Raw genomic sequence first — 20,543 nt, 5'->3', positions numbered from 1 at the left:
AAGCTCACATACAGGGTGCTGGCAGGCTGGCCTCGGGTCCTCCAGGGCTGCCCGAGGAGGCCCCAGGTCCTCTCTGGCTGCCAGCAGGGGTCTTCCCTATGGTCCTCGCCACGTGGGCCTCTCCAATGGGCCGTTCACAACACGGCAGCTGGTTTCTCTCAGAGGGAGAGAGGAAGAGCGAGTCCAAGACGCAGTCAGCGTCTTTTTGTATCTTCATCTCAGCAGTGACATCCCATCCCTTTTTTTTCCCCCAAGTAATTTTACTGGGAATATAATGGTTTATAACATTGTGTAATGTCGGGTGTATGTTATTGTTTATCAATTCCTGAATACACTTCATCGTGCTCACCCCCAGTAGTTCAGTCTTTATCCATCACCAGACATATGTGCCCCTTTGTCCCTTTCGCCCAACCCCCCCCTCCCTACCCTCTGGTAACCACTCATCTGTTCTCTTTTTCCATGTGTTTGTAATCTTCCACATATGAGTAATATCATGCAGTATTTGTCTTTCTCTGTCTGGCTTATTTTGCTTAAATCATACCCTCAGGGTCCATCCATGTTGTTGAAAATGGGGTGATTTTGTCTTTTTTGTAGCTGAGTAATATTCCATTGTATATATATACCACGTCTCCTTTATCCATTCACCTATAGGGCACTTGGGTTGCTTCCACTTCTTGGCTATAGTGAATAATTCTGTGATGAACATAGGAGTGCATAGATCTCTTTGGATCATTGATTTCAAATTCTTTGGATAAATACCCAGTAGTGGAATAGCTGGATCATATGGTATTTCTATTTTTAATTTTTTAAGAAATCTCCACAGTGTTTTCCATAGGCGCTGCACCAGTTTGCATTCCCACCAGCAGTGTATGAGGGTTCCCTTTTCTCCACATCCGCTCCAACATTTGTTATTTTTTGTCTTGATGATTATACCTATTCTTAACAGGTGTAAGGTGATATTTCATTGTAGTTGTGATTTGCATTTCCTTAATAATTAGTGATGCTGAGCATCGTTTCATGTGTCTGTTGGCCATCTGTATATCTTCCTTAGAAAAATGTCTGTTCGTATCCTCTGCCCATTTTTTGATGGGGTTGTTTGGGTTTTTTTGTTGAGTTGTATGAGTTCTTTATGCATTTTGGAGATCAACCCCTTGACTGATAACTGATCTGCAAATATTTTCTCCCAGTTGAAGGAAATACAGGTAGTACACTCTTTGACACATTTTTTCGAATACCATGTCTACTCGGGTAAGGGAAACAAAAGAGAAAGTTAAGAAATGGGACACCCCATCCCTTTGGCCGTACCCTATTCACCAGCAGCAAGTCACTAGGCGCCCCCACACTCAAGGGGAGGGGATTACAGCCGGGAGTGGGCACCCGAAGGCAGGATCGTCGGGGCCATCTTGGAGGGTTCTTACCATGCTGTTCAGTATCACACAACTAACGAGTCCAGTTTAAAGCTGTTTTTACCTCCGTTAACTTGGCTCCCAACTCCAAGCCCTGTCCAGGACCCCAACACTCCTCCTGGTTTGCAGAACAAAACCTTGGCGGGTTCACCTCTCTGGGGCGCTGGCCCCCATCACCTGCCTTAAGCCACCTCTGACTTCTCGCTTTAGAGCAAAGAAAGTAAAGAGTATTAAGAGAAAGATAAGTTTTGTTGGATTTTAGTTATTTGGGTCTAATCCATTTCTATGAAGTCCACAGTAAGAAACCACCAAGTAGAAATACGAGTAAGTTTTTGTTTTAATTTACAGTTTCCAGGTTGGCAAGAAACAGTGGTGAGACAAGGAGCAGTTGGGCCAACCAGTTTGGGGGATAAAACAAGGCAACGCACAGAGTCCTCGGTGCCCTTCTCTCTGCTCTGAGTCGCCTTTCCGGCATCACCTCAGCCCAGGCTGTCGGGAGAAGCAGCAGCAGCTTTTCTTCCACAAGCCTCATCTCATTCCAGCCAAAAAGACCCTCTCTCGCTAGGAAAGCCATAATGGACTGAGAGCCTGGGAGCACAGCCCAGGGCACCTCCGATACATCAATTAAGTCTCTAGAAGCTCAGCCTGGGCATGAGCAGCCCAGACGACTGCCTCACCCCCAGGAAGCTGGTTTGCCCCAGGCACTGACCCAGGGCTTTCCCAAGCCGCAGGTGGCAGGCCCAGGGAGCAGACTCACTCTAGGATTTCGAGGGCCTTCCTTTGCCCACCAAGCAGTAAACAGATCTCCAGCCATGCAGGGCCTGGCAGGTCAAAGATAACCCATGGTCAGTTGAGGCAGACGCTCCTTCAAGACAACACTCAGACTCAAGGAAGGCTGTGCCCACACTGGCCTGGTTTCCTGATATGGGAAAACGGACACTAGGCTAGGACATTAGTAACGTAGAAAGGGGTGGGATGTTTTAGACACTGGCTCCTCCAGTGAGAGCTGCAGCATTTTATACGCCTTCGCATGTCCAGCCTGGAGCCTGAGAAAGAGCAGGTAATCAATAAATAACCAATTTTATTAATTTTGTCAAATGACACTGTCAGACAAGACTGCTTTCTCCATTAAGGGCAGTCCGCCCTACCAAGTATGCCAGCTCTGTATATTACTAATCTTACATCAGAAGCAACATTCTTTCCATATGGCACCAAATTCTTTTCATGCTTCCCAAGTAACTCTGAATTTACACCTGAGACGCCCAACTGAAATAACCCCCTTCCTCTTTTAAGAGGACCCAATCAGGCTGTCAAACTAACGTAGATGCCTCCCAATAAATCACAGGTATGCACCTGAAAAGTAGGTTTATGCAACGAATGGAAAAAAATCTCAGCCACTAAGTGTAGCAGGGACCCGTCACCTACATAATTTTTATTAATCAGGAGATCCAACCTGTAAATAAAGAACAGCTTAAGGCACGTCTGAAACACAGAACTGAGGAAATGACTTTCTAGACCAAATGACAATGACAGGCAACTTGAAGCCAGAATTACCTACCTTTTCACACCAGAATTGCTTTCGAAAATATTTCATTGATAAAATTCAACAGGCCTCCTTCTATCTGAAGCATCCATGAAATCCGGCCAAAGCAGTGGAGAAAGCCTCTTCATAAAAATTCTTTGAAGCAATATCACTAATAACAATAATTAGTAGGGGGCACAGAACATTAACTTGTTTTCTGTTCTGTTTTAACCAAATTAGATAAAAATTATTACCGCTATCGCAGCATAGCTTTTATGAATCCCCGCAGAAAAATAATTCAGTTTTGCTTTGGCAGATAACAGCCATCACCAAGGGAGTTTTTTTTTAATGAAGGCAGCCTTAAGTCACTGAAATTTACTGGTTGCATGCGCGCGCGCGCACACACACACACACACCCCTGTCACACAAGACTGACTGTTGTTTCTTGGTCTGGATTTAAAGTAACTGGGAAAACAGCAAGTTTTTACATTAAGAAAGAAATGCAAAAAATGCCTTCCATCCTTTTCAATCTAATCTTATTACTTCCATTAGTGAATATTTAACAACAACATTAATACTAATAGCAGACTTGGTGACATCATCAAAAGCAACAACAACACAGAAGATGGATATAGCAGCTCTGCTCAGAAAAGCTTCAAGCCATGTCACACATATTATCTCATTTATCTTTAAAAATCCCCACAAACTGTAAAAGCATATATTTATCTGTGGTGAGACATGTTTTATGGGAACTGATTTGCTTACCACCCTTTGCATCTTCTGTCTAAAAGCAGGGTCTGTTTTTAGCACACCTCCCAACCAGAACCTCAACTCATAACTCATGCCACCGACTTCCGTTCCTGAGTCTTAAAACCAAAAAGTGCACCAACTCTCAGCAATTACAGAAACCGAAAACAAAAATGAAACGCAGGGAGGAAATTAAATAAATTCACAGCGCCCAATAATTGCTGTTGCCCAAACTGAAATTAGATAAATATACGCACACACTCTCCACGAAAACTCTGCTACACAATTTATTACTGAGCAGTGAAAGGAAACAGAAGCCGAAAGCGGGTCAAGAGAAGCTGTTTAATCTAATAGTCTGGAAATTATATTGGAAGGGACAGATGGCTCCACAGAAGCCGATGCTACCTAGAGGAGCAAGGAGCGATTTTCTAGGAAAGAAAAATGCTTCTCTACCCGACTGCATGTACTATTTTCAGCAAAGGAGGAGACTATATTCAGCACAGGACAAGCTCTGAGCTTGGCGCAGGGACAAGACTGGGACTAAGTGGCAGCCATCCACACGTACCCAACTTCAGACTCGGCCTTCCAAATCTGAGCTGGAGGTCAAACAGCCCTATTTTAATAGCAGCCACAAACGGAAGCCAACGCTCTACTCCAGTGGGTTAGGGACCAACATTCGTGATCCTGGCAAACAAGAAAAGTGTTTCTCAGCAGGTGGTGGGCAGTGTGATCCGAACGTGGCTTCCAACCCCCAGGCCCTGAGGGTCCCGGGCAGCAGCAAGACACAGGTCACATGGAGCCGGAGGACCAAGTTTAAGCTGTGGCCCTGCAAGTCAGGACCACCTGGGACTGAGCCTCCCCATCCACGCAACAGGTCTGAAAAGTCACCGATCGAGTTGTAAGACTTACTTGAGCTAAAGTATAGGAAGCTGCACAGCACAACACTCAGCTGCTATTCTCATCCCCACTCCCTGTGACTCACCAAGATATACAGGTAAGTTCACCCCAGAGCAGGGCTCAACTGAAGGGAGGGCCGTCACAGCTGGGGTCTTCAAACGACAGATCAGAGTCTAGCGAACCCCAAAGCTGTAACTGAGAGACCTGTGGTACAGCCGATGTTGCTTAAAAGCAAAGGATTTGAAGAAAGCAACTCTGAGTTCTGATTCTAGCCTTATTCCTGTGTGACCATGGGCATGTTGGTTACCCTCTCTGAGCCTTGTTTCCTCATCTGTAACATCGGGATCTTGTAAGAATTAACTTACACTAAGCATGGTGTGTGGTTCATTGGCTGTAATTACTGTTGTTAGTGTTACCAATAATAATAATGTCATCAAGGGCTGGCCCGGTGGCGCAGCAGTTAAGTTCGCACATTCTGCTTCAGCAACCTGGGGTTTGCCAGTTTGGATCCCGGGTGTGGACCTATGCACTGCTTGGCAAGCCATGCTGTGGCAGGCGTCTCACATATAAAGTAGAGGAAGATGGGCATGGATGTTAGCTCAGGGCCAGTCTTCCTCAGCAAAAAGAGGGGGATTGGCAGCAGTTAGCTCAGGGCGAATCTTCCTCAAAAATAAAAAAATAAAAAATAATAATAATGTCATCAACATCCAAGCCCGTTGTTCCCGTCACACCTCATCATCTGCAGGGATCCTCAGCAAGCCAAGAGAGGGCACAGGAGCAGAACCACCTCCCTGCCATTAAGATTCAGGGCTGCAGAAGGAGGACCCTCCCTCAGGGGTGAGTTTAAAGTTGGAGGGATATAAAAAGTCACCCCCCAACTCAGACCAGGGGACTTCCTGCCTTACGCTGCTCTGGGCCTCGCTTCGACCCACCCACCTCCCCTCCTTCATGGCCTCTGAGATTTTGCCTCAAATTTGGTTGGTTGGTTGGTTTTATCTGAAAAAAATACCATCAACATCACTGGCTTTGTGTTCAGTTCTGCTGAAGAGCTGCAAACACTACAGACAAATTTGTTACTTTCTGAAGCTGCAGGTATCATATGCGGAGAGAGAATAAATAACTCATACGGACGGCACACCAGCCCTTCAGGGCCCCTGAGGCTCCATCTCAAGGAAGCCCCACGGTGAAACCCACTTGAAACCAAGAATCCTCTTCTAACGCAAATAACCACGCCTCCCCCAGTTCTTTTCTTTCTTTCCACAGCTTCCTGTGTTGGGCTTCCCTGTAAAGAATGACCCACATGTGCAGGCACCTGCAGCCAGCTGTCACTCCCAGCCAGCTCCCTGATGCATCACAGACCCAAACTCAGTCCATGAACACTTGTTCTAGGTTGTCAACTCTAGGTCACTGCTGTGGGGCCTGGTGAGACTGGCAAGGGCAAGGCCAAGCAGTAGACAAGGGAGGCAGGGAACAGAGGTGGCAGAGACCTCACCGAGGCAAAGGCTTCCAGAAAAGAGTGGAGGACGAGGCCAGATCACAGCCTACAGGGCTGCTTCTCAGGTGGAGTGGTTGGAGCTAAGCGTGATGAGCCATGAAGACGTTGGGGGTGTAACTGGGCCCCCGATATGCCTGGTGTGTGCTGGCCAGAGCCATAGCCGGGCTGTGCCTCCCTGCCCTAGACAAGCGTGAAGGGCACAGACTCGCCAAGACCCCCGAGTCAAGAAGGGGCTGTCTGCAGACCCCCAACCATTGGCCACAAACCTGCTCCTGAAACTCTCCTGTACGCCCTTTCCTTCAGCTGAGCCCGGCCGCCCCCTCGCACACACTCATTCCCATCCACGCAGCCTCTCATGCCCAAAGCCAGCCTGCCCTCCCATGTCCTCCACTGTCCCCCTCCGCAGCGATCGGTCACCCCCGAGGGCTGGGCTGTCAGGGAAGAGAGCCTGGAGAAGGCGAAGCTTTTCCTGGATCTTGGAGGAGGAAGAGGACCCCGAGTGGCCTTGGGCGTGGGGGAAGACGGCAGCGCTCCACACGGGCACCGTGCAGGCAAAGACAGAGGCACGGGACGCGTGCTTCCATTTCAGGGACCACGAGTAGTTCCTGGGATGGCTGTTGGCATAAAAGGATAAGGAGGAATAGGAGGGAGCCAGGGTGAGAGGTGTTGGCTTTTCCGAGGGACAACCATTTAAGGTTTCAGGGAGCCCTGAGGAGGTGGGGTGTCCATTCAGTATGATTGGGTTTCAGTTACAACTGAGACGTGCAGGACTCGGGTAAGGAGGACGTTTTCGGATGTCGGGGGTAATTTACTGCCCATGGTCTAGCCCAGTGGTTTTCAATGTGGTCCTCATAGTAGCAACAGCAAGCAGCAGCATTACCCGAGAACTTGCTAGCAATGCAAAATCTTGGGCGCCATCCAGACCTAAGAATGACAAATGCCAGGGGCAGTGGCTCAGCCGTCTCAGCCCACCAGGTGATTCTAATCTTGCTAAAGTTTCAGGACAACTGTTTGTACCCGGGCTTCCCAACCCACACCGTGTCACACACTTGCTCAGCACGCTGCAGGGAAAAACCAGTCTGTGCGGAACTGGAGGTGACCTGCAGGAGATTCAAACAGCCCCAAGGCCTGAAGGGAAACAAAATCTCAACACAGGTGACCTACCTGGGGGTAACCAGTTGGGGTCCCCAGGCTTACAGCAACCACCCAGCATTGAACAAACGCCCACTCATTCGTTCTTGACCACAGCTGCACACTGGCATCATCTGCAGTTTCAAAAAATACTGATGTTTGGGTCCCTTCCCCAGAGTGACTTAATTGGCCTGGGGTGCAGCCTGGGCATGGGAATTTTATAAGCAGAGTTTGAGAATCATTGTGTCAACTGACACTGTTTTTGTTTTAGAAGTATGGCCTGTCCTTGCAAATATATTACAAGCTACTTCAAGGAAATAAATGATGAGTTGGTCATACTCAGAAACAAAGGAATGAGCTCTTGACATGTGCAGCAGCGTGGATGGATCGCAAAGGCGTCACGCTGAGTAAGAAGTCAGACAGCAGAGAACACTTACTTAGGTATGTAAGTATTTAGTGAATTTTATACTTAGCACACCAGTATCGTTTTTTTCTGCCAGCTCCACTTAGATAAGAGAAATTTGCACTCCACCTGGTCTTTGCAGGTTCTCGAAGTGTGGTCCCCAGACCAGCAGTATCAGCATCTCCTGGAAAATTGTTACAAATACAGATTCTCAGGCCATTCCCAGACCTAGTGAATCAGAAACTGTGAGGCTGAGGCCTGGGATTCTGGATTTTCAAGAGCCCTCGGGTGATTCTGATTCACCCTCAAGTTGCAGAACCACTACGTTAAAGAAATGATTAGTTCTGAAGGCTCGTAGTCTTCCTCTGGAGGTCAACTATTTTGGACAATATCCTAGAACTTGCTTATCAGCTCCCTCCATGACCCATGAAATCAGACAGGCTAACAGTGCCGAGATTTATAACCAGCTATTAGGCGCCCAAGCTCTTAGCCCCCAAACACTAATCTGTTCATTTTTAGACTTTAATGTAAACTGTGATCCATCTTTTAAGATGAGTCGTTTTCCTGGTTGTGGAAAGAGATTAAAAGGACAACTTAAACAGACAGGATTATCAGCTGTTTCTGCAGTTGTGTTTAGGGCTAAGGTTATCCAGATTGGGAAGTTAAATAAAAACTGGACCCTAAATGATTCATTGCACAATATGCATGTTTTGAATAAGGAATGTCATGCTGTGTCATTATCATGACCACTCAAAATTTATATACAGAGCTTAAGGCTAAAATGCTGGCAGCCAAAATCCAAGAATGAGCGTGGTCAGCACAATGTCGAAGAAAAAATCCCAAAGGTCAGCTCTTAAAGACCTCGTAGACAGGAAAACCACAAAGATGGGAATTGTAAAAATGTGGCAATGCAAACTGGTCCTAAAACTGTAATGTGTGTCATGGGAATGTTTGATAAGTAGGAATTTAAGAGGAGAAACAGAAGACGAGTTTGAAGAGGATGTGCAATGGAGCATGAGTTACTTTTCAACTTTTCATTTAGTTTAAACCCTCCACAGCTTGCAGCAGATTCAGGAACCAAGACATCCCAACATGCAGGCTCCCTGTTCAGTAAGATGACGGTCGAGATGGGCCACAAACATCCAGCCCCTTGCTGGCCTAGAGCAAGTGGCTTTTACAACCTCTCCAAACTCAAGATCTCAATTTCTTCTTCTATACCATGGAGGGAACTCCATCGATCTCATACGATTGTTGGTAGTTTGTTTAAAATTGATTAATACCCTAGGTGCCGAATAAATAGTAGCTGTAAATTATCACCTGTAAAAAAGGAAGCGACTAACTCTCACACACCATTGTTGGAATTGTAAAATGATGCAACCTCTCTGGAAGACAGTCGGGCAGTTTCCTATAAAGGTGAACATGCACTCACCATACAGCCCAGCAATTCCACTCCTGCCTATTTACCCAACAGAAATGAGAACGGCTGTCAACACAAGACTTGTTCACAAAAGTTCACTGCAGCTTTTCTCATAATAGCCCCAAACTGGAAACAGCCCACATGCTCAACAGGAGAAGGATTAGAGAAATTGTGGCACATTCAAACAACGCAATATTACTCAGAAACAAAGGAATGAGCTCTTGACGTGTGCAGCAGCGTGGATGGATCGCAAAGGCGTCACGCTGAGTAAGAAGTCAGACAGCAGAGAACACACACTGTATGATTCCATCTCGACGTTATTCTAAAAGAGGCAAAGTGAAGCTACGGTGATGGAAGGCAGATCAGGAGTTGTCTGGGGAGGGGGGAGGGAAGCTGGAGGGGATTTTCCAGGGGATGGAAAAGTCCCACATCTTGAGCGTGGTCGTAGTGACACAGGTGTCTACGTTTTCCAAAACTCATCAACCCAGACGCTGACTATGGGTGCATTTTACTGTACATCAGTTATACGTCAATAAAGTTACTTAAACAAATACACTGAGACGCCATTCAGAAGGCCGGACAGGTTGGCACTGAGCTCTCTTTCACGTGCAGTAGAAAAATTCTGTGTGAACAGAGTTAAAACCTGGACTCTGGTCCCACTTACTACTTAACTACCTGTCGAGTGACTTCCTTATCTGAAAAAGAAAGAAAATGATAATACCTTCCCTCCAGCTCTCAGGCCCACTTGGACGATTGAGTGAGAGCATCATGTGAAAACGCTTTAAAGCAGAACCAGAGCACCCAGCTGTGTGGCCCTCATGCCATCCATCCAGGTGCCCAGCAACCCATCTCCTCCTCTACTCCCCACTCTCCCTCTCTCCCTCACCTGCCAGTCAGTCCCAGGGACCACCTCCTAGTCTCTTGACCCCACCCACTACTCTTGTCCCCACTGCCACTCTCAGTTGAAGCCACCTTCACCCCTTGCCTGATGACTGTAATGGCTTCCAGATGGTTTCCTCTCCCCCAGTTTTATCCCTTCCATCCTCCTTCATTCTAAATCCAGACTGGTCTTTCCAGAATGTGAATTAGATCATGTCACCCACTCTCTCCCCATCTTAAAAACATTCAGTGCTCTTAAGACGGCCTAGACTCCTTAGTCCAAGACCTAATACCTTTAGTCATCTGGCCCCCACTTACTTCTCCCAAAGGCTACATCCCAACCAAAGGGAACTGCCGATAGCTTCCCATATATGCAATGTTGCCTCCTGGTTCTGGTCCATCCCATAGGTTGTCCCCTTTGCCTGAAAGGATCATCTCCTTCTACTCTCTTCTTCTTCCCATTCTTCTCCAGGCTAACTCCAAACCTACCTGGAGACCTCAAGCCTTGCCTGACACACACACCCTCCATCAAGACTGCGGGCACCACATACCCTCTATCCTGCCACTCTGGCATCGAGTCCTACAATCACCTGGGTCTTCATCTGTAGGAGACTTTGAACCAATCGAGACTAGTGGACCAGTGCTATGGACTGAATTGAGCCCCTTTAAAATTCAAATGTTGAAGCTCTAACCCCCAATGTGACTGTATTCGAAGTAAGGAGGTAATTAGGTTAAATGAGGTCATAGGGTGGCACCCTAATCCAAGAGGGTTAATGTCCTTATAAGAAGAGACATGAGAGAGAGAGAGCGAGCTCTCTGTCTCCCTCTCCACCATGTGAGGACACAGCAAGAAGGCGGCCACCTGCCAGCCGGGAAGAGAGCCCTCACCAGAACCCAACCACGCTGGCCCCCTGATGTCTGGGTAAGCCACCCAGTCTGGAATATTCTGTATGGCAGCCTGAGCTGACAAGATAAGCAGGAACACCTGCCATCAGGGTCACCCATATGTCCCCAGAACATAACTTCTGACCCAAGGTTGACATTCAGTAAATATTTGTGAAATCAGTGACTTGCCATCAATGGTCCCTAGTGAACCCAAGGGCCAACTTTTATGATAAAAATAGTACATTAATCTGAATTGCAGATGCAGATTCTGACCTGAAACCGTTAGCCTCCCTTGAAAACAGACTAGAGCAGCACTGCCCAACAGAACTTTCTGTGATGACGGAAGGGCATTCAATCTGTGCTGCCCAATGTGCTGGCCACTAGCCATGTGGCTGTTAAGCACTTGGAGCGTGGCTAGTGTGACGAAGGAAATGAATTCTTAATTTTATTTAATTTTAATTAGTTATTCCATGTAAATAGCCATGTGGCTGCTGGCTCCTGTAGTGGACAGCGCACAACTAGACAGCTCAAGCAGGGATCAGGCCCTGGGCACTGGCCTCCTTATACAGATCTCTCACTGTGCCAACTGCCCCCAGCGCCAAACACGTATAAAACACAGTCAATTCTCACGGAGCTGACACAGGTAGCTTTCAAGTGGTGTTAGAGTGGCCTGGCACGGAGAAGCTGGCAAAACGCATGCACAAAAGGGATAATGAGGCACCGTTTTGCAGAAATTGTGATGCTTTATGGGCCTCCGTCTGTGATGAAACCCAACAGAGGGTAGCTTCCTCCCCTGGTGACCAGAGTTAATTGAAAATTTAAGACCAATCAGATCACCCAGAATCGAGATTTCTGGCAGCTTATGTGCTTCACCGTGAGACTCCTGCTGGTCCTCGCCTCTGCCAACCTACAAAAGCAGGGCTGTGTGTTCCAATATCCTCCACAAGGGCACCAAGCTTTAAGCAAGGGACAAACGAAACAGTGTTAACCCTGCTCTTGAAGTTTTACAAAGTGCACATGGTCCCCTTCCTGCCTAAGCCACCAGGTGGAAGGGGCCGACCCCCTCTCCTCACTTTGCAATTTCCTAAAGAGTCAGATGAGCATCCCCTCTACGAGAAATAATCATACTGAGTGTTACTCAAAAATCTTCTATGGCCAAAACCTTATGGAAGAGGAATATTCTTATGCCCCTCTATAGGATAACATAAGTTTTCTAATAAGAATGTTCTAATCCGTGTTAATGCCTATTTGTCTAGTATCTTGGAGTTTACAAGGCACAAAGGCATGATGCCCAAGAGACCTGTGTTTGAATTTTGCCCTTGTCACTTCCTAGCACTGCATCTTTAGAAAAGTTACTTAACCTCTCTGAGGTTTCCTCTTCTGCAAGAAGGAACGAGTGTACCGGAGTACCTCACTGGGTTACTGGGAGGATAAAATGACATAAGAAGCCACACAAAGATGAAGGTTCATAGCAAACTAATTTGTAATAGCCAAAACCTGGAAATGGCCCAGATGTCCATCAACAGGTGAATGGAAAACCAGACTGTAGTACATCAGAACAATAGAATACTACCCAGCAATAAAATGGGAATAAACCACTGGCACACCAAATAACATAAAGGACCCTCAAAATAAGCAAGCGGAGTGGAAAACGTCAGACCAAAAAGAATACATACCTTATGATTCCATTTACAGAAAATTCTAGAAATTAAAATCAAGGACAGAAAGCAGGTCACTGATTGTCCAGGGATGGAAGGTTGGAAATAAGGGGGGATTACAAAGGAAGATGAGGAAAGTTGGGGATGGAAATGTTCTGCACCTTGATGAGGTGATGGTTTCACGGGTTTGAGCACTTTAAAATACATGCAGTGCAGTGTACTTAAACTATACTTCGGCAAAGCTGAAAAAATCGGGGAAAAAATGAGATCAGGAACATAACGCCCCATCACAGGACTTGGTACATGGCAGGCTCTCCACCAACGTTAGCTCCGTTCTGGGGCAATAACGAACCATCTCATTAGAGCTTCTGAAAAGAGGTGGACAGGCCGCAGGGCAACAAGCCCGCCCGTGTAACACTGACTTTGAAGGTTTACTGGAACCTGACTCTTCAGGACACGCTGTTCTCGGCTAGAAAGTGTGAACAAGAAAGACGAGCAGAAAGATGAGCAAGGCTTGGTCTTTGCCCTCAAGGAAATACAAATAAGTGTAATGTATGATGTCATAAAAGTGTCATAATGATGCTACTGACAAACTATAGGCACGCAGAAAAGAGTGATTCGGACGGGACGGATGTCAAGAGGGGTCAATGTCAGGTGGGTGGGATTCTGGCAAGCAGTGAGGGGCTGACAGGCCCTGTGCAGAGGGAAGAGGGAAGCTGGGAAGGGAGGGTCCTGGGGGGAGCAGGCAAAGCCAAGGGCCACGCACGCCGTCCTCCAGCGGGGAGGGAGGAGGGTCGGCTGAGGCCAGGCCACACCGAGCAAGGCCCCGCGCCAGCTGGAACACCCACTGCTTCATCCAGGGGAACCAGCCAAGGGGTCGGTATGACCAGATCTGTGTTTTACATAAACAAGTCCTATCTAGAGGGCAATGTGGCAATTCATCAAGAGCCCTGACATTTGTATCTTTCAACTCAGTCATTCCTGAGGAAATCGTCAGAAATGTGCACAAAGATTTATGTACAGCATTGCTTATCACAACATTATTTATAATAGCCCAAAGCCCAAAATAACTGAAATGTCCAATAAAACGGGACTGCTAAATAAATTATGGTACGCTGAGTGATTAAGTGATATATGGCCACTAAATCACATTTTCAGAACATATGGAATGACAGGGTGCATGCCTCACTATAGAATATTAAGTTGCAAAAAAGCAGGGTACAAAAATATGCATTGAGGATTCATTGGGTAAACAGTGACTGCCTATGAACAGTTCAGGCACTGCTCTAAGCTCCGAGGGTACAGCAGAGGGTAAGACTGGCACACGCCTGCACTCACCGGAAGGGCTTCTAGCTTCTCAAGAAGGCAGGCAGACAACAAGCAAGGAAACAAGCAACAATAAGCAACATAAGTAGCACGTTAGATGGTAGGAAGTGCTATGGAGAAAACCAAGGAGGGAAGGGGAGGGGTGTCGGGAGGTCGGTAGAAATTTTAAACAGTTGGTCAGGGAAGGTTTCAGAGAGAAGGGGGTTTGAGCCAACAGTCTATCTGGGAGGACTTCCAGGCAGCGGGAACAGGTAGTGCAAAGGCCCTGAGGAGGCCTGAGGAGTCTGAGAAACAGCAATGCCAAAGTGGCAGAACACGCAGGACAAATGGCAAGAGAATGAGGGCAGGGGGAAGCTGGTGCCGCCTGGGGTCGGGGGGAGCCACGGCGGGGCTTTCAGTAGAGGAGCGAGGTGATGTGTAGAGGGACAAGGGAGGAAGAAGGGAGACGAGCTGGGATTTTTCCAGTGTTTTCCTAACATTTTATAATGGGCATATGTTCATTTTATAGTCAGAAAACAAAAGGTAATTCAATCAAGGAAGGCACAATGCAGAAAACAAAGCGGGTTCTACAACCGAAGCACAAGGCAGTGGAGCAGCTAATAAGGAGGTTAGGGAAATAATTCAGATGAGTGATGCAGCGGTGGGAAAACGCAGGAGGGTTTTGTGAGCAAAAATTACTCTCCTTAATAACAGAGGAAATAAAACCACAGTGCAAAAAATGAAAAACAGAGAAAAAGAATTCCCCCACAATCTCAGCACCCTGACAATCAATATAGAACATCTCTGGATATTTCCTTCCCATCCCGTTTCCTACACATGCTTTGGTTTTTTCCTTGATCATTCTACAACGGCTAGAACACCATAGTCTCTCACATATTCACTCAACAAGCAATGGAGGACCAAATGCTCCAAATAATTTTCTGTTCAGATTTGTTCACGTTACATTAGCCATATGATAAGCATTTTCAGAAGTAGTTTTAACAGGCTTGGGTGATGGAACGGAAACCACAGGTGACGAGAAGCCATGGTCACGGATGACGCAGGGTCAAGTCTGGCTATTTAAGAGTATGGTGGTGACACGATTCAACAAGGGGGCCAGCAGGAAGCAATCGGATGAGAAAGACACTGGGTTCCGTCTTGGGCACTGGGAGGAGACCCCAGCTGCCCATGTCTCTCAGGGCTCAAGCAGCAGCTGGAGCCTCCGCAGGGAGGTGGTCACAGCAGGAAGAGTTGAGTAGGAGTGGCAGTAATACCAGCAGCCCTACTACGTGCCAGCCACTGTGCTAAGAACTTCACGCATCTCCCCTCTTCTAATCTTCACAGCTGCCCTAAGAGGTGGACATTCGTGTGTGCGTTTGATGGATGAGGCTGCTGCGGGCCCGGCGACCCCACAGCAGAGCCCGCACTCAAACCCACGCATAGGAGGGCTTTTCCCACTAATTCTCTTTTCTGTTAACAGAAGCTTAAAATATACCAGAAGTCCAGAGAGAACACGTCTTAAGATGTCTTAGTTATGGAGCATCTGGTTATTGCTCGAAACTTCCAAGGAAACTTCTGCAAAAGGAAGAAAGTTTTCTTCTTCTGAAAACGTATTTCACATGTTTTCCAACTTACAATTACAGCCTGTTGAGGGTTTTTTCCACACATTGAGTCTTCTCTCCCAATAGGTGAGAAGCTCAAGGAAACCAGAACAAGCCACATAATTTCCCCACAGCAAGGACCCAACACGCTTGCACACAGTCAGTGCTCAGCAAATGCTCTGGGATGAAAACACTGACCGTCAGTCACCCCAAAGCCATTGGGACACTGGTAGTGGGAGGTGACCCGAACCCCCACAGGTGAGAAAAAGTCAAGCCCAGATGGACAAGCACTCTTGAAAGATGGCGGACAAGGGGCAGGTGAATTTGGGTGGACAGGCAGATCAATATGAGGAGACACACCAAACTTTCCTTTCCCATGTGGCTTGCTATGAAACAGAATCTGCAAACCGATTGGCCCATGGGCCAAATTCAGCCTACCCATGTGTACTATTTGGCTCGCAAATGGTTTTAATTTGTTATTATTTTAATTGGTTGCTATCTTTTAAAATGTGAAAGGTTCCACATAGAAATCTGGATTTCTGGAGCCGACCCCATGGCTGAGTGGTTAAAACTCCACGTGCTCCACTTTGGTGGCCTGGGTTCGTGGGTTCGGATGCTGGGCGTGGACCTACTCCACTCATCAGCCATGCTGTGGAGGCATCCCACATACAAAGTAGAGGAAGACCGGCAAGGTGTTAGCTCAGGGCTAATCTTCCTCACCAAAAAAATTCTAGATTTCTCTAAGCAGCCCCCATACTTTTCAGTTGCCCCCACCCCATGCTCCTCCCCAGAATGTCCTTGTCAGGCCCCACCAGCATGGATGGGGCAGCCTCAACTAAAGACGGTGCCCAGGGTAGGGCTGTGGGGCCAGGATGGGTCTGAGCTCCCCACTCGTCAGGACGCCAGGCTGCCTGTACTCACCAGTGCTCAGGGTGGTGAACTCCAGGAAGCGGTACTCATAGGCCACATCGATCTTGGTCTCCACCTGAGGCCTCTTCAAAGTCGAATAGATATTTCCGGGCCGTTTGTCATCTCGTTTCTCTAACTTGTTCAATCCACAACCCATCTCAGCAGCTGTTGGAAAAGGGAAAGAAAGGAGCAGGGTGTGATTTTTTTTCTTCTGAGACTTTGTTTTTAAACAACACAGGATAAGAGACCCCATACTTCCCTTGAAGAATTCATAAAGGGCCTCAGGCGTCATGAAATCTAGAGTATACGTGAATATATGACCCGAACACCAGAGGAACTCTGCTCGGTAGCAGGCCGGCTTCTGTTGCTGGTAAGATACCATCATCAGCCATCCTGTGATTTTGAAATGACACCAAAACCAGACCTGCCCTATATGTTTCTTTCCCTCCCTAGTCAGAGGAAAATAATACCTCAGAGCACCTCAGTTCCGCTATAATCTGTAAACATGATTAAAAAATGGGATCTAACAAGCAATCCAGTGCATTAGGATGTCAGCCCATCTGAAAAAAAACAGGAGGTGTGTCACCTTCGTGGTGGTTGCTAAGAGAGAATAATAAGTTATTGTTACAATTTCCAAACTCCAAAGTCCTTTCTACCCTCAACAGTAATTATTTAGACAGGAATTTATATTCATAAAACATCTCTGAAAGTAGATGGTGGTATTTTTGTGGGCCTCGTCTGAACGTCCCCCTTTTATGCTTTTTTAGACCAAACCACAGGAATAATAGCCTGCTTCCCCGCTCTCAGAGAGTCATTTTAGACCAAATGAAAACGGCTGAACACTACTAGCAGAGCCGGAGAAATTGGAAGCAGAAATCTATGTTCATTAGAGCGAAGATCTATGGCTACTTTGAAAAGAAAATGGAGAAATGTTTAAAAAATGTGCATATTCGGGCTGAGCTTCTGGTCTTCCCAGGGAATTAAAAACAATGAATGTTCTCTGTTTATTTAGGCAGAATGATATTCACGAAATGACTTTCTACCCCTCCCCAGACTCCAGTGGAAGATATTTTCCTTTGGTGCACTGAGCGTGACCAATACCCGCCCCCTCTCCCGGGGTACCAGTGCCGCCATCAGAACATATTTCACAAAAGTATTAACTGGCCAAGAATACCACAAACAGAAACGTGGAGACCGCTTCCTTTTCGAGATAAGAATTTCCTTTGGCTCAATTCATTCACAAGGTACCCGGCTTCCTACGGCAATTTGGCAAGCTCCAGAAAAACAAAATGAACCTCAAAAAAGCAATGAGGGTGTGGGCGGGGTGGGGGGGGAGCGGAGGAGGGTGATGTGGCAACAACCACGTTATACTTTTCCGTAATTAAAAAAAGTCTGGAAGGATGGATGAGAACAGGAAGGCTTACTTATGCCTTAATAAGGGAACATTAGTGTCCAAAGGGCCGGAGCAGACATGATTTATGTGCAATCTGCATGAACTGATTACTTGTACAATCGTCTGTGGCTCTGCAGATATAAGAGCTGATTTGTACAGGGGCCGTCCATGTAACTGCTGAAAAGCAGGCCAGCTGGCCTCCGCTGGGGCAAAGCAGAAGAGAAGCAGACAGGGGAGGCTCCCAAATACTGGGGAACAGGTAATCGTGGCGAGATGAGTATTATTACCGCTAGAACAGAACTGGACATCACCCAGAGGCTCACCACCTCACTCCCTCAGGGGACCTCCAGGAAAAAAAACCTCTTCCTCAAAAATCCTCCCAACCCTGCTATCCTACTAGGTAAGTTGCAGCATTAGAGATTCATTCCTTTGAAATCAGCATTGCCCTACTTCAGCATCTTCTTTGAAACCACAAATATCTCCATGGGTAGGGTAACAAACCAAGCTCCTGGTAGCCACTAACACTTTAGTATGATTTAACTTCTTTTATAAAGGACAGGTTCCCGGACAGCAGAAAAAAACGAGAAGAGGATTACCAGGATGAATAAGAAAGACTCAGAAAAGGTTTTGGGGTGTAAAGGTGGGGGGGGGGGTGCCAAGAAGCATTAGAAAAACTCAATTCACAACTTTGAGTTACAAGTTTCAATCAGACTGTCCCAAACTTGAGGTCTCCATCCAAGTTCACCCCAAATGGCACCTTGTTTGTTTCACAGGACATGATGAGGCTCCAGGCAAATCATCTATGTGATCAGACACAGAAAAGATAAACAGTACCAGCCAGCAGCAAAACTGTAATATCAGTGAATCCTTGAGGTCTCAATCCTTAGAGATTCATTTCTTTGACATGTATGCCACCCTGGTTAAGCAACTGCTTAAAACACAGTTGTCTCTGGGAAGGGAGACACACGAAGCAGTTGCTGGCCACCCAAACCTTATGTGAATTTGTTCCTCTTACTGTTTTGTGTTGAGGGCCCTACCTTGCAGGCTACTGGCACATGTGCATTCCTTTTAGTTCCTTCTTGCATCCTTCTACCAATCCCCACCCTGTCAAAATAGGAAAGACTTTATATCACTCCCAAAATATCTAAGACAGTCCCTACTATGCTCAAACAAGTCAGAAAAATCTAGCTTACAAAAAGGAGGAACAATAAGATATAATAGTGCCTTACATTATTGCAGAGTTTTGTCAACTTCGCTGTTCACTATGCGAGGTTCCCAGACCAGGCTCCCATCAGAACCCAGCAGGAGGCTGGGGCAAGGGGTGGGCACGGCCTGTGAGAGCGGGGAGCGCGGGAGGCAGGGGAAGAGTGGAGGGAGACCCTCTGCTGGATGCAGGCAGATGAGCCAGGCGTGGCTGCACACCCCTCTCGCTGACATTCAGGGAGCATCTCAGTGGAAGCACATCCCCTTCAGGGGCCCAGGTCTTTTGTAGGGCAGAAAGTAAATGGTAAGTGTGACAGTTTTTAAATGTGGCCCCAAAATCCTTTGACACTCCTGCCATCGAGAGGTGGGGCCTATGCCACCTCCTCTGAACCTGAGTTCTGTGACAACTGGACCAATAGAATATGCAGGACAATGCAGTGCCAGTTTTTGGACCCGGGCCCTAAGAAACGGGGAGCATCCACTGCCTGACTCTTGAGACGCCTGCCCTTGGAACCCAGCCACCATGCCATGAAGCAGCCCAAAAGAGGGGCCCATGTGGAGAGGAACTGACAGCCGGCACCAACTTGCCAGCTCTCCTGCCAGTGAGCCATCGTGGAAGTTGAGCCTCTGTCTCAGGCAAGCCACTGACACCATGCGGGGCAGAGACAGGCTGCTCCCACCGAGGCTGCCCAAACCGCAGATTCCGGGAGCAAGATACACCACTGCCACTGTTTTGAGCCTCTAAGTTTTGGGGTGGTTTGTCACACAACAGGTAACTTACACACCGAGTTTGCTCAAAATGACCATGGCCTGCTGTCTCCTCCGTCGGGCACCAGTGGCGGTTGGCCTGCATTTAGGGGCCCTGTTTTAGCCATTCACCCTCGGAAGGACATCTGAGTTGCTTCCAGTTTGGGTTGGTTTGAATGAAGTGGCTATAAACACTCACACAGAGGTTTTACGAGGACACAAGTCTTCATTTCTCCAGGTAATAACTAGGAGTGGGGTTGCTGGGCTGAACGGCAAGTGCAGGGTCCTGCTACCGAACAACGCTTCCCCTTACACACTCAGGGTGGCCAGATGCTGACCCCACGAGAGACACGTGGAAGGTGAGACCCTCCGAGAGACCAATGGGCTAGCCCCCTCACCTCCTGCTCATCCTGGGGCATCGGCTCACTGGATGAAGCATGAGCCGCGGTGCTATTCGTGGCTATTTCTCCTTTCGTTGTCTATCTTGGAAAGGACACCTGCCAAAACTCACCCGTATGCGATGATATTTTCCCAGGACTTTTCTGTGCTCCATCCGAGCCCTACAGCCCTGCCCCTCCAAATCCCTATGGCCCCTCCACACTGACGCCTAATGGAAATCAGGTCCCCATTCCTATGGTGAGAAAGCGGGAAAAGAGCCAACATACACTTACAGGTCTCTAGCAGAAATTGGGTAAAAGGAATGAGGAACTGGATGCTGACTAAGCAGGAAAATAAGGTAATCACTGGGAGGTTCTGAGACCCAACTGCAAGGAGAGGATGTTAGACGTTGCAGATGACCAGAAAGCAAAGATCCTTCAAATGGTGACATTCTGGAAAATCAATTCTTTCTGAATCAAACCTAGAATGGGGTGTGTCATTGATGTATGGTGGACCAGCTTCATGCAGGAACCATCAGCTCCATGACTGTTCCTTCATGGAACCTTC

General features: G+C 47.3%; 1 protein-coding gene across 6 annotated transcripts in view; it reads right to left on the bottom strand.

Moving 5' to 3' along the window:
- The window catches only part of RFTN1 (raftlin, lipid raft linker 1), a 198,161-nt gene that overhangs the window by 165,523 nt on the left and 12,095 nt on the right, over positions 1-20,543 (bottom strand). For all 6 annotated transcript variants that reach the window (XM_070575980.1, XM_070575981.1, XM_070575984.1 and 3 more), the window contains exon 2: positions 16,268-16,420. In XM_070575980.1, the coding sequence (XP_070432081.1) occupies positions 16,268-16,412 (145 nt within the window). In that variant the 5' untranslated portion in view covers positions 16,413-16,420. The remainder of the gene's footprint in view (positions 1-16,267; positions 16,421-20,543) is intronic.

This window comes from Equus przewalskii, chromosome 15 (genome assembly GCF_037783145.1).
Source record: "Equus przewalskii isolate Varuska chromosome 15, EquPr2, whole genome shotgun sequence".
In the NCBI taxonomy this organism is placed as follows: Eukaryota; Metazoa; Chordata; class Mammalia; order Perissodactyla; family Equidae; genus Equus; species Equus przewalskii.
Note: the sequence above shows the minus strand (reverse complement) of the source record. Positions and strands in the feature narration are given on the sequence as shown.